Source organism: Mustela nigripes, chromosome 3 (assembly GCF_022355385.1).
Source record: "Mustela nigripes isolate SB6536 chromosome 3, MUSNIG.SB6536, whole genome shotgun sequence".
NCBI lineage: Eukaryota > Metazoa > Chordata > Mammalia > Carnivora > Mustelidae > Mustela > Mustela nigripes.
In genome coordinates this window covers 72384279-72398969 of record NC_081559.1, presented here as the reverse complement: position 1 = coordinate 72398969, position 14691 = coordinate 72384279, and the positions used below count along the sequence as shown (strand labels likewise).

General features: G+C 40.4%; 1 protein-coding gene across 1 annotated transcript in view; it reads left to right on the top strand.

Moving 5' to 3' along the window:
* The window catches only part of PDE11A (phosphodiesterase 11A), a 388241-nt gene that overhangs the window by 289469 nt on the left and 84081 nt on the right, over window positions 1-14691 (top strand). Inside the window, exons 11-12 of the mRNA XM_059392799.1 lie at window positions 9115-9261; window positions 9501-9608. Of these exons, the coding sequence (XP_059248782.1) occupies window positions 9115-9261; window positions 9501-9608 (255 nt within the window). The remainder of the gene's footprint in view (window positions 1-9114; window positions 9262-9500; window positions 9609-14691) is intronic.

Here is a 14691-nt window from a genome sequence, read left to right as displayed (position 1 = left end):
GTCAGTGGAGTATGCAACTCTTGATCTCAGGGTTATAAGTTTGAGCCTTATATTGAGTGCACTTAAAAATACAATAAAAAAAAAAAAAAGAATCATTAATAATGTGATAAAGCCTCCATAAAAATCCCAAAAGTTTGGGGATTGGGGAGCTTGATTTGGTAAGCACATTCACATGCCAGGACAGTAGTGCCCCCCAAATCCATGGGACAGACCTTTCCAGACCTTACACTATATATATCTTTGTCTGGTTCTTCATTTTTATCCTTTAAAATATCCTTGGTAATAAATCAGCAACAGTAAGCAAAGGGAGTAGGTAGAGTTGGTCCCTCAAGGTCTAATCGCTGGAATTCCTTATGTCCACTCCCTCCTTCTTTGAGGCTATCAGTATTAAAATTACTAACAGGTATACAATGACGTGCCACCAAAAACAATGATTATACGATCACTATCAGTTACTGTTTCCAATTTTCAGGCACCATGCTGGACCCTGGCCCTGAGTGGGCGTTACTTCATTAACTCCTCTCAGCAACCGCACAACCTAGTTTTATTATTGTGTTGTCAAGGAACACACTCAGTCCCAGGCTTACCTCAGGGCCCCTTAGCCAGTAGGGTCGGGGGTAGGTTTGGAGCCCCCATCTGTTGTGAAGAGCGTTCGAGGCAGCTGCAAGGTAAGTGTAATAAATAGCTTCAAGAAGAAACAAGTATTAGAATTTAAACCACGCTTTTTAAAAACACCACCGCACAAATCCCTATGGAGCCAAAGCTTTTCCTTGGAGGATTGTGTTGGGTTGATGTTTTATCACTTGTTGGCAGTGAATAATTTTCCCCCAGATTTCATTATGAAAATTTTCAAACATAGAAATAGTCCAAAGAATTGCATATCAAAGTCTCATTCTCATTTCACTGGGGAACCCCTTAGACTCTACCTTCCATCCCCCAAATTCGTACATCACCCAGAGCCACCCCCAACTCTGAGGAATTCACCGCTGTGCTGCTTGAAGGGATCGTCTTCACAACAATGGCTGTCAAACATTAACAAGCATCAGAATCAAAGGGCTCATTAAACATAAATAGAGTTTTCCAGTTCAGAATTTGCATTTCTAACAAGTTCTTAGGTAGTGACAGAGCTGGTCTGGAAGCCATACTTCAAGAATTAGTGGCTTGGGAAAATTTTCCCTAAAAACAAGAGACATATCTCTGTAAACTCAGAGATAGCACAGCTGTGTCTCTGTGGGTTTCCTTAGCCCTGTCTTTTTAAAAAAAATCTTACAAACTCTGAAAATTATCTAACACACCAGATTCTCTTCATAGTGGTTACTAGGAAGCTTACAGACAAATTTCTGGCTGTCCTTACAAATGTCTTGACGCAAGGCATGCATTCTGTCTAGTAACTTCACTTATGATCATGATTTATATTCCTTTCCATAGTTTCTCTTTGATTTCTCTTTCTGGGCTATTTTTATTTCCTCTTACTCTTTGTTATTGCATGGATTTTTGAAATCCACATTAAAAAGTTTTTGGACCAAACCAGGTTATGTGTGTACCACTACCACCAGCAACAACAAAACAACACTTGTATATACCGTACTGACTAAACTTTAATAAGAAAGCAATAAACTTCTTTAACAGAAACATTTTTTAAAAGAAAAATTACTTTAAAAAAAAAAGAAAGAAAAAGAAAAATTACTTCACAGCACTCACCTCACTCAGGGACATTGGCTTGATTTTAAATTAAAGATTCAACACATCATCATCTCTTAGTGCTGATTCTCTTTCACCTTACCCACTGCCTTTAAGACCACTGTAATGTACTCAACGCAAGACAGATTAATCTTGTACTCTTAAACAATCTTCTTTCATAAAGAAACTACAGAAAACACGGAAGCGTATAAACAAATACTGCATCAACTGACCTGGGATATCTGCATGTGTTTAAGAAGTAATACTTGATACCTTTAAAAAAACTATATCGAATTACTTTTTATTTTATCTTAAATGTTATATGCTAGAAAAAATAAAATCTCTTTAAAAAGGACCCGTTTCTGTTGAAAGGCAGTATTGAAATTTTCAGTGCTGCTGTGGAGACTGTTTTGCTGATAAACATAAATAAGGAGGGCGCATTAGAAATATGAAAGAGGCAGTGTTAAAAAGACATCACATAGAAGAAAGTTTCTCTGTTCCCAAAGGGAACACTCACTCTGATGTTTCTTTTACCTTTTGTACTCACCATGATAAGAAAACTCTGTGGGAATCGTGCCTCCTGAGGCTTATGTTAGTGCGTGAAAGATAACAAAGGTGGTTCCTGAGATCAATAGGAAACAGATCAAGCTGAGATTGTTTAGCTGGAACAGCTCAAACAGAAATAAAAGAAAGGCCAGAAGATTTTTAACTTCCGGTGAAATTTCTGAAAATCGCATGTCAAGAGATAATAAATGTTCCAGTCTCCTATTAAGAGATTCAAAGTAATAGGTATACTCAAGCCCAAAAAAAACCAAAGTGAATTAAGCAGTAACTGAGAATAACTAAAGGTTAGTAAGAAAAGGAACATACTGTCCCTAAGAGTTCATATTTCTTTAAACTTTCCTCTCTTTTTTGTTATAGTGATTATTGACTACAAATCTTCCTTGCTTTTACACACTTAAAAAAGACAAATACATAAAATGCCCTTGGACTTGGTTAGCTGTGTAATGGGAAGGGTTGCCACTGTTTAGGTGAAGCTTAAGTATTCATGTATACCAAGATTCCGGGAGGAAGAGCCCTCAGCATGTACAGGAGGGACACCTGGTGAGTTCGTTGGCTACAGAACACATGTTAAACCAGAAGGAGTCAGAAGAAAGCTACGGGACCCTCCTCCCCCAATCACAAATAATCACGTTCAAACCAATGGGCATATCTGATCAGGGTCCTACTGCCTGCTCTAACGCGCACACGTGAAAACCCTAGAGTATAAAGTGACTGTAAATATTACAGTTATTTCTGTAACTGCAGAGAAGGACATCACTGTAGGATGAGATAGGAATACATGAATGGAAATGAACTTGTAAAGAGGATAACGTTTGAATTTCAACTGGAACAAGGTAAAGAAGAAGTAAACCCACATGGGGGCGGGGTGGGAGGCGGGAGGTAGAATCGTCTGAAACAGAGGGAGAGAGAGAATAAGGATAATGAAATGCCCAGCCTGATGCTTCCACAGACGACTGGAAGATGGTAACATGGATGGGCAAGCTAAGGAGTTTTATTTCATTCGGCACAGGCCACATTGAACACTTAGAGGTTTTCAAAGAGGGAGTTACATGATAAAAACAGTGAAGACTGAGTTAAAGGTGTAAAGTCCATGTTTTAACATAAAAACATGTTAAAATATACTGTGGTTATATTTTAACCTGAGATAGGATAAGGCCTTATAATTAAATATTTCTTGAGAATTCTGAGACATTTATATTCTCTCTTATGTTCTGAATGTTACTGTTTCCACCTATCAATTGAGCCTGTGAGCTGCAGTGTGTGATCATCTCATTATTGTTTGTCTGGCCCCAGGAACACGACTCAGATCTTCACAGGACTGCCACACAGGCCACCAGCTGGCCCCCCAGCTCTTTGTGGCTTCTGGTGGTGTTTTGTAGACGAGCATGATGGGTGTCGTCTACACACGGGCTGGGTGGTCAGCACCTCCTCCGTCCGCTGAGCAGCTCGAGGCTGGAACTCGGATGTGCTCTCTCCTTTGAGTTCTGTATCTTTCCCCACACGTTTCACATGGCATGGGCTCCCAAACAGCCCAACTTTCCTGTGTGAAAGTTGATTTAGGAAAGCAACATTATACTGCAACTAATAAGAAATCATTTCCTCTTTTCCTGAGCAAGAGGAAATTTGTTAAATGTCACCCTTCGCCCCTGGAAATGTAACTGCATACCACCTAAACTACTAGCTCCTTCTAGTGCTGTGCGTCCCTGTAAAGTCTCAGTGCACGCATATGTTTTAGGCACTTCTCAACTGTGTCCCAAAGGTCTAGAGAAACTTCCCAGGTTTCTGACAGAGGATCCCTCAGCTTCGTGTTCTCCACACAGCACCTCCGCTGTCTGCTGCTTCCCTTACTGTTGCCTGGCCAAGGGTAGTTACCAGCCCCACGTGCGCTCCGCTTTCCCGTCGGAAGCTAATGCCATTTGCTGGAAGTCAACTTCCGCTCCCTCAGAGGAGAGGTAATTTTTTTCAGGATGGACTTGGGAGTATTGAGCTGATTCCTTGTTCCCTCTAATCCAAACAATGCTAACGACTGGGTCTATTCTAAAGGCAGTTGTGAACTTAGAGTCTTCCCAGACGAACCCATAAAAGACCAAAATATTGTCCTCTCCAATGGTTCCAGGCTGCTCACCAAGAAAAATGGATCAATAATTATCTGGATCTAAGTCCCAACCACCACCCCTGGTGCACCCAAGTTAGTTAGAATGAAACAGGGATCGGGGAACCACTTGGCTTGGCATCAGCCCATTTTTAGAGGCAGCGTAGTGATTAGGAACCAGTCTCTAGAACCAGATGCCCCAGGTTCAAATCTGCCTCTGCCAGTCCCCGCTGTGCAAATCTAAACAGGCTGCCTATCATCTAGGCCAGTTGCCTCATCTGTAACATGGGATTAAAAATATTCCCTACCTCTTCCGGTCCTTGTGAGAAGCAAATGAGTTAGTATGCATAAGATGCTAGAACAGTGCCTGGCGTTTGGTAAGAGCTATAAATGTGCAGTGAAATAAAGAACTTTGCAGTCGCTTCCACATTCCTCCAGCCCAGTCTGGAGGATCCTTCCTGAAGACAGGATCGTAAAGCCCCCAACTTCTGCTCTTGTCCAAAGGGATCCGTGAGTGAGTGGGCTGGATTGGCAAAAGTCATTTTGCCTTTGAAATGCTTGCCCCGGAACCCCACCCACTTTGTTGTTTCTGCCCATTTTCTGAACATCACAAAATGTAATATTCATGTGTCAGGGGATCTAGGATTGTATTTTAACATTTTATGGCCTCTTTGTAAAGCTACCTTCTCAGTTTTAGAGGAGGCAGTTTTATGACTCCCTTTGATAACCACTTAACTATTAAGACCCAAACAAAGAAGAGGAATGGTCAAAGGATATCAGGTACTCCCAGCCAGCTAGAGTCCCACTTCTTGAACATTATTCAAATTAGCTCCAGGACTCATAATTCTATGTTTTCATTTATTGCTGCAGTAAAGTAAATGGTTCTTTTATCCAAATGTTATTTCCTGGCTATTAATTCAGTAGTTATTTTGGATTGTAGCACTCCTCTTTGATTTAGGGATATGGTACCTTATAAATATTTAAAAGTTGAAGACTGACACTTAGAGAAATTGACTTTGATTTGTTTTGTTAATATCCTATGTCTAGAGTAATTATAGGTTTGGAAGATGTGGTCCCATTCTCTGCTTATCAGAAGATATGTGGAGCTTGTGTTTCTATAACAAGGAAATTTGGCAACAGGAAACTCTTCAAATCTTTTGCAGACAAGATCTCTTTGCATACCTCGTCAGGACACACACTACTCTTAATTCTTCATAATTTCCTCCAGAAACTGCTCTTACACCCAGGAATGTGGATGAAAACTATTTCTACTTCTCAAAATAGCTGAAACTGGCCATTTCTGAAAGGCTGGAGACTTTCTCTGCATCTACAAGTGCCAGCAAGGGTTTACGACAGGGCTTGGGGTGATCTATAGACTGGTATGATTTAACTGTGGATCAATCAACCTGTTAGGGGAAAAAAGACAAGGTCAATAAGTATGGGTCTTGGTGAACCAGAGGTCACCCTACATTTTTCAACCTAATGTTCTTATTTCCTTTCCATTAACATTTCATAATGAAAAAATGCCTATATTCTTTAATTTTTAAGATAATTAAGTGAATTTAGTGCCTTTGAAGGGTAGAGGATTTATAATGACATCAGAGACTACACTATTAATAATCCGCAAGACAGGGGCCACCTGGAGAGCAGCATGGCCTTCAATGCCATGTAAGCAACTCGGCAACCAGTTGGGAGGGGCTTGGACTTCCTCTGCCGGCTCAGGACCAGACTCCTCACCTGAGAGCAGAAACACTTGTGTATTTCGGGACAGGGCTCCTACCTTCCTAGGAAGTGGTATTCCAGCTGGATCTGGGTTTGAACTTGAACAAATTACCACGAGCACAGATATTCTCAGTACGGAGAAAGCCCTTGAAACGTGTGGTGGAAGTAGAGAGTAAGAAACATCACATTCGCCTCTGAGATTGTTACAGTCTAAAAGGCAAGATCAGGATGGACACAGGTGAACACACAGGGAACAGAATAAGAGAAAGGGGAGCGCACGGTTGCTACCAGGCCCATGCACGTAGAAACAGAGAGACTAAATATCAAAGGCCAGCTTACCTCTGAGTTCTCCAAGCTGATCATTTAAGGCATCATTTAATAAATTATGTTTATTTTGGATTTTTGGATAATCAGCGATTTTTGGATAACCATGGTAGAGGGAACAGACTCATTTTCTTTTGTGCCTTCCACAGGCCCCACTAAAAAACCATGAAGAATTTTTTTTTTTTTTTTTAAGAAATAAGTTCTCAAAAACAAAGAAATTGGGAGAGGACTTAACAATAACAAAATTTAGAAAAGAGACGGATAAATATTAAGTAATTTAGCAAACCCAAGAAAGCCAAAATAAGCCAGCAATGGGAAACGCTGAGAGGCAAACACATTTATACCACAGAACCCCTCCTAGAGAGCTCCAGAATTGTCAGTGAAGATGAAGGTAGAACCATGGAATCTAAGAAACAGTGACATCTCCAGATCCATTGTTTCACGGCTCCACTTCCTAAATAACGGGGGTCGTGTGTAGCTTAAGAGTGTTCAAGAGCTGCTCTTTGCGTTAGAGAGACACCAGCACAGAGCTCCGAGGTAAGCCCACAGGCTGCGGACGGAGGGCTGAATGAAAAGCGAGAAACCCATCCTGAGGCTCCACCCCCACCCCCTTCCCAGTCAGGCTCTACCCCCAAGATTCTTCTCTGGGAAATCTGAGTAAAGAGCAAAGCCCTAAAGATACCCAGGCTTGGTGGCTTTCCCAAGGAAACAGGTCAGTTAGATTCCCCCCTCCAGAGAAGGCTAGAGAAGCTTTAACGGGAGCTATAGAGCCTAGCTTGTAAACAGAAGCTAAAAATCCAACATGACCATACAGCTAAGGAAAACCTCTAACACTCTCAACCCTGTAGTATATAAAAGTGATGGCTTGACAGATAAGCTGATTAAGACAGAAACTAAACCATCAGCAGATGAATGGATAAAGAAAATATTACAGTTGACCCTTGAACAGCATGAGGATTAGGGGCGTCAAAAATCAGTGTAGAATTTTGACTCACTGAAAACATAACCGCTAGTAGCCTTATATTGATCAGAAGCCTTACCAATAACATAAACAGTCAATTAACACATATTTTGTATATTGTAAGTATAAGGTACTGATTCTTACAGTAAAGTAAACTAGAGAACATTAAACATTAAGAAAATCATATGATGAAAGAGAAAATACATTTATAGTACTGTGCCATATTTATTGAAAAAAAAAAAGCCACATATAAATGGACCCACGCAGCCCAAACCCATGTTGTTCAAGGGTCAGCTGCATACACGTGCAATGGGATATTATTCAGCTTTAAAAAAGAAGACAATATTGTCATACAGTACAGTGTGCATGAACCTTAAAGACATTATGCTAGGTGAAATAAGCCAATCACAGAAAGGCAAATGCTACATGATTCCACTGACATGAGGTATCTAAAGTAACCAAACTCATAGAAACAGGAGAATGGTGGTTGCCAAGGGCTGGAGTGGAGAGCGGAGAGGAGAATGGGGAGTTGTCCATTGGGTACAGAGTTTCAGCTACACAAGGAGAAGAAGTTCCAGATACCTATCGTAAAACTGTGTGCATATATTTCATACTGCTGTATTTATATATTTCTTCATTGTGTTCTTCTGTGTTGTGGGGATTAAACAGTGTTCGGATTTTAACCTAGAGATGTAAACTCTTACTGAGGAACATGGAGTTGGGAAGGAAGATTGACTATATGGTTTCTAGAATGCTTGGAGTGACCTGCGCTGGATTTCATTGCTCAGCCAAAATAGTCTCAGGGTGAAGAAAACTCCTTGAGAGTAGTTTACACCCAGTGAATAGACTAGAAATATGAACCCAGAATGTCCCTGATAACCTGAAAAGTAGAAATTATTCCCTTATCAAGAGTGGCCCAAAGGATATGGTGAACCCAAGGAAATCAGCATGAAAATGGTTCCCCCAAGTTTTTTTTTCTTCCTTTTAAACTTGGGGAATGGGAGGGAGGGACTGATGGACAGCTGCCTAACAGGAGTGTTTTGAAAAGCCTGAATATGTATGACCAGTATTGCAATTATGTTTTGATGTTTCTATAGAATGAAACTAGACGGTATTGTACATTTCCTCTTTCGGTGAAACATATGCTGGTGCTGATCCTCCAAACATCTCTATTCTAATAAGAAAACATTTTTGCCAGAGCTGCTGTGTCTGATCCTTTCCATCCTTCTGAATATACAGAACACATGGGCAACAAAGTGTGTGTGCCGAGCTATAGGATATAAGGATACAAGAAACAAGGAAATAAGGATACAAAAAAACAAGGATATAAGAATACAAGAAACCGGCAAAGAGGTGTATTCCCATGTCCTCCTCTGAATAGCAGCAATTAAAATTCACAGCTGCTGGCTGCCCAGATGTTTCTTGTGTTTAGTGCTCTGTAATATGCATCAGAATATATTGTATGACTGCAGTTTTCAGTAAACGAGACAGTTTTGTATTCTAAATTCTGCAGATGAGATCCACTGTGTATATTTTTTCTTCAGATTAGCTTCCTCCCGCCGCCCCCTCCCCCGCCCCCGCCTTCATTTGCTTGGGGCATTTGCAGTTGGGAAACAAAAGACATTTCCAGCTCAGAGTTTAGCTGTCTTGGAGTGTAAGTGCAGGTCAGGTCTGATTTATGTGGCATGTCTGATAAGCAGGAAAGGAGAGCAAGATGAGGGGTTTGGAAAAGCTGGTGAACTTGGCTTGACTTATGACCTCTGTTCTGTAGGCAGCCAACGTCCCTCTGGTGTCAGAACTTGCCATCAATGACATCCATTTTGATGACTTCTCTCTTGATGTTGACGCCATGATCACAGCCGCTCTCCGGATGTTCATGGAGCTGGGGATGGTACAGAAATTTAAAATTGACTATGAGGTAAGATGTTCTGACAGGGTGATCCGTCTGGGTCAACACGGTAGCCATGTTTCCCAAACGCGACTAGAGGATGACATCACTCAGCCTGCACCCCTCCTGGGATTACTGTGAGAAACCTGGGAGGTTTGTGGAAGGACTCTTGGGTGGTGAAGATCACTCAGATGTAATGCACTGTTTTGATAACAATCTGCTGGGGACACATCCAAGCGCCTGATTCCACCTTTCCCTTCCCATTTCAGACGCTGTGCAGGTGGTTATTGACTGTGAGGAAAAATTATCGAATGGTTCTCTACCACAACTGGAGACACGCCTTCAACGTGTGCCAGCTGATGTTTGCGATGCTGACCGTAAGTGTGCTCGGTGGCGGTGGAAGGGCATCTGTCATGTGTATGGACCTGTAGGCCTTCTCCTCTGCATTTCCGTTTCTCTGACAAATTGCCACATGATTTGTTTTACACTGGAACTTACTGCCCTGGTTATGGGAATATATATTTCACAACACTTTCTGGGCTTTAAAGGAGTAAAATCACTGACAGCCTGAAACAGGTGTAGTCTTGACGTGATTGCGTGAGCCTCTTTTCTATGCTTCATCTTGGACACTGGTTCCTTTTACCAAAGAAGTGCTTGGATTTTCAAAGTAATCTTTCTGCAGTGGATAGGGGACTGACTAACAGAACAAAGGGATCCTTGGATAAAACTGTCAGCTGGTGAAAAGCCATAGTCGGGCCATGTGACCGTTACCCATCAGAACGTGGAAATCCTGAAAGAATGATAATCTGTGAGATGCTCAGGAAGGCCAAGGGAAAGAAGTAGTGGGAGCAAAAGCTGTTAGGGCTGTTAGGGCTTTGGGGCACATCAGGCCTAAAATTTCTGTTCTACGGGCTGTCACCCAAGGAAAGTGGCAATCTGGTTTTTTGGAGATGGTTAGAGCCACTAGCCAGAGGTAAGCCTTGGAATTTAAACTAAAAGCAAATGTTTGTGGCAAAGATTGAAACCAAGGAATAAGGCATATTTTGGCCTTACTTCCACTTCCACTGTTAAACTGTAATCAAATAAAATGTTTTCTAGCTTAAATATGTTGACTTCTCTGGCCTCTTGGTTTTATACACATGTTTTATACACATACACATATGTATATAAACACATATATGTACCTATATTTGCATGTATCAACATATTTACCATACAAAATAGAAGAAAACACAAGTTTTAGATTATTGTAACATAAACCTAAGTACCTTACATCTTTGTACCCACACTAAAATTTAAGCCCAGAATGGGGAACTCCAAATGATACACATTTTTCTTTGGTCAAATGAACAAATACTGTTCTGCTCCTTCCTTATGAAATTCTCTGTCCCATTTTCTTCCTATGAAAATTTTACTCATCCTTGAAGGCACTGATCTATGCCAGTTTTTCCACAGAGTCTTCCCCTATATCCCTAAGCATCAGTAATTACTTCTATCTCTGCACTGTGTCTGGTACAACACGTCTTTCTTTCTGCTGTGTGTCTTAAGTCACAGATCACTTATTTTGCTATAGAGTCAGCAGCTTGAGGCCCAAGAGATCATTTCTTATTCTTTCAACAACATTCATTTGCTTGTCCAACAGTTATTTCCTGGGTCTTGCCAGCACTTTCCATGCCCTCATATACTTGGTAGGTTTTCAACAGATGTGTGTTAGATTAACTTGAACTCCAGTGTGCATTTAGCATGAGAAGGTGGGACAAAAAGGTCTTCACTTTTACACTGGAGGACTTCCGTTTTGGATCTTCAACTGCTAAAGGAGCAAGCAGACTGACCTGGAAAAACTGGACTGACCCTGTCCTTCTGGAACATACCCCATGAAAGCAGTTGGCCAGGCAAATGAGGGAGGAAGATGCTTTGAACTATTAGCCTTAATTGCTCAAGTGCCAATGTTGCTTAAAAACAAAACAAAATAAAACCGCTTTCATCTTGCTTGTCCATATCAGATCTCAGTAGACAAGGAATCATTTCCTGTGTGCAGAGTTTATGCATCTGGCTCACAGAAGACATTCAATGAAGAAATTGTTACCCTGTTATTTTGGAGAACCTATGGATTTATGGTGAATTGCCAAAAATAAGTCAGCAGGAGCCTTGTTTGACGAAGGGAAAAAGGAATGGCTTTGCTGTTATAAGTTAGAGATGTGAAAGACAAACTTCGACGACAAGCCAGCCTTCAAATAGTTGGGGTGGGGGAAGTTAGCAAGAGCAGCGGGGTCAGGGAGGACACTTAGGAGTAAAAGGAAACACATACCCAGTTTTCTTCAGCATATGTTTCCAAAATACAGATGATGTTGATCCTTTTCAGGAACTGGAAGAAAGCAGAACTCTCAAACTCTGTTATGACAACAGGGGTATTCATACTGCCAGAATCCTTCAAGGGAATAGTTATTTTTGCAAGTATACTCAGCAGCCTTGAAGAGTAGCCCTCTGTGAGAAGGCTCGGGTTTTGTTTTTGTATTAATGCTAGCTAAAAAATGGGAGAATTCTCTACTAAAGTTCCCACCCTGGCTTTAAAAAGAATACACTGGTGAATGTTATTTTTTTTTTTCTCCCTCCCATTGAATTGAGAAGCCACATCTGGAAAAGATATTATTTCCTGCCCATTAAATTTTGCTGAACTCGACTAAGGGTTACAATAAGTTAAAAACGTCCCTACCACAAGCAGTCTCTTCGATGTGACCATGGGCAGCCTGGTTAAAGAGAATTTTTTAACTAAGAAAATAATTACAGATGTGAGAAAAGATTACTTGGTCAGTGAAGAAAAAATGAATTTAATTGACTCATCAGTTCTAGTTTCTGGAATAAGACCTCAGCTTATGGCAAAATGATAACCTCACTTCCGTGAATGGGCATTAACATTTCAGACCCTCCTGAAGACTAGTAGGGGCTTTCACTGTTCTGTTATCATTAGTGATTATATTTCCATTCCAGTTATCTCATATTCTATTGCCATGTATTGAGTTAGGAACAAAATTTCTCTTAATATTTAAAAAACAACAACAACAACAACAACAACAAAAAACCATACACCAACCAACCACTGGATTTGTTCTGCCTGAGTCACACAGCCAAGAAAGTGCACATATGCTGAATTTTCCTCTAGATGGCGCTCCAAGGCAAAGTTTCCCAGCCAGTTGCCAGGCAAGGAGGAAAAAAAAAATCTTCCCAACCTTCCCTGAAAGTACTTCTTTTTTTCTAGGAGAGGAGATCATGCGGCACACACTCCCACATTCTTTTCTTGAAAGAGGCACCAACAAAGCCAGTGTGTCCCAAAAAAGCCCCTCCTATCAAGTCAGACTGTATTATGACTGCCTTGCCCACAGAGCTGTTACCAGGAATAACACAACTTTCTCCATGTGACCTTGTATCTGTGCGTATGTGTATTTATCTAAACCCATCTGTCTCCGAGAGTGGGAAGATGCATAGTTGTGTGTCATTGCTGAGCAAATTATGACACCATGTACAACCAAACAAGCAAATATAAATCTACACACCAGCTTCCAAACCTTTAACCCTAAAATCATTTTGAACGTGGAAGATAAACTTATTGACTCAGAATTATGTTTTACAAAAGTATTTAACCTCATGTCTAGGTAACAAATCAGTTTCGTTCCTTTACAAGGGAAGAAGAATGAACTACTTTGAAGAATAAGCAATTTGATATAAAACGGTGGAAATTTAGTTCACTGGGAACCCTGCTAATGACTAATTTATTCCACGCCTCTGGCCTGAAATTCCTAATTTTGAAATGAAAGCTCCAACATTATCCTTTGCTTCTAGAGATATTTAGGTAGCTAGAATTCATCTAATATTTTTAATTCCTTGGCTAAATGCAGTACGTACTGGCAGTTACTATTTGGGGCTGAAACAAGGAATAAAAAAGCCTGCAGATCAAAAAAAAAAAAAAAAATCACACAAATTCTCTTTATCTATGGAAGCTTGTAGAATAAATATTCCATTAAGCACACACATAATGAACAATGAGAAACACATCTCTTCTATTCACAATGCAGACCAGATAGAGAAAACAACTGTGCTTTTGTTTGCATTCTGTGAAATAAAAGGTATGCGGCGGTGCCAAGGTTGCGGACACATTTTTCGGTTTTATAAATGATGTATGAGTTCCGACAGATTCTCCAAGGGTGGGGGAAAAGGTTTCCTTAAGAGTCAGTGTTCTTTACTATCCCATAAATGTACTCATTAGCACTTTGGGCCCTGCCCCGCATCCTGTCGGGCTCAAAAGAGATTAATTTGAATGAGTGCATTTAGTTGAGGGTAATATTATTCATGTTGCCTTGTGTCCAGTTTTTTAAAAAAACTATAAAACGATGAACAACGATCACTGCTAGAAATCTTGTTTTTTCTTTCTATCACACTGAGGTTCAGCTCGGGTTCATTTGGAATATTATGATCCTGCAGAATTCACGGGATATGAAAAGGAAAGAGCACATGATCGCATTAAAATTTATGGCAGTGCTGGCGGCATGGCGCTGGTGGGGGATCGCAGTTAAACACTAATAATAACCAAGTATCGCAGCAAACACATTGACACCCCCTGACATTTACTGGGGGCTTCTTAAATCTTAAATGTGGAGGTAGCGTGTTTAAGTCCATATTTGTGTTGTCAACAAGGTTATTTTCAGAGATAAGCCAAATCATTTTATTGATAATTCAAACTAGAGAGCAGAAGGGACATTTAGGGAGAAAAAAATCCATCCTGTTCTCCAGCTTGAGGATAAGGCGCTGTCTGCTGTCTGCAGTTTTCAGAGAAGTCCTTGATTTTGGAGATAGAAAATTTATTCTGGAAGGAGATCTGAGAGACACAATTGGAACCCTCCCCCACTCCCTCCCCGGCCTCCCAAGAAGGACAGAGCCAATTAAATGTTTCTAGAACCTATTAAATTTTTAAATAAAATATTTTCACTAAGTAACAAGAATCCTAATCTTAACAGAAATCTAATTTTTTTTTTTTTTTGTAGATTGTCATATTGAGAAGTCCAGGAGATCTACATGTTCTGTTCTGTAACTGCCTATTAAAGTAACAAACAATGATCATGTTGATAATCATCAAACACCATTTTCACATTGTATTTCCTTTTCATATAAGTAGCAACTACTATATTTACTTGAAAATAAATGCAGCACCATCGTAAGAATGCAGTAAAATCTGCATGTTAGAAAAAACAGTTCTTTAATCTTCATGTAGGTATGTCTTGACTTCCAGTGTAACTTCAAAGATGGCAAATTTTCAGTTTAGGAAAGCAGTGGTTTTCAGTGTATTTGCAGAGTATCAGCCCCGAGCACTAATCAGTTTGAATACTGTGCTTAAATTACATTTCAGAGTGCTGCCTTTTCATCATTTAAGAAGGTTTCTATTTTTCTTCTCTCTGGCCACCTCTGAGA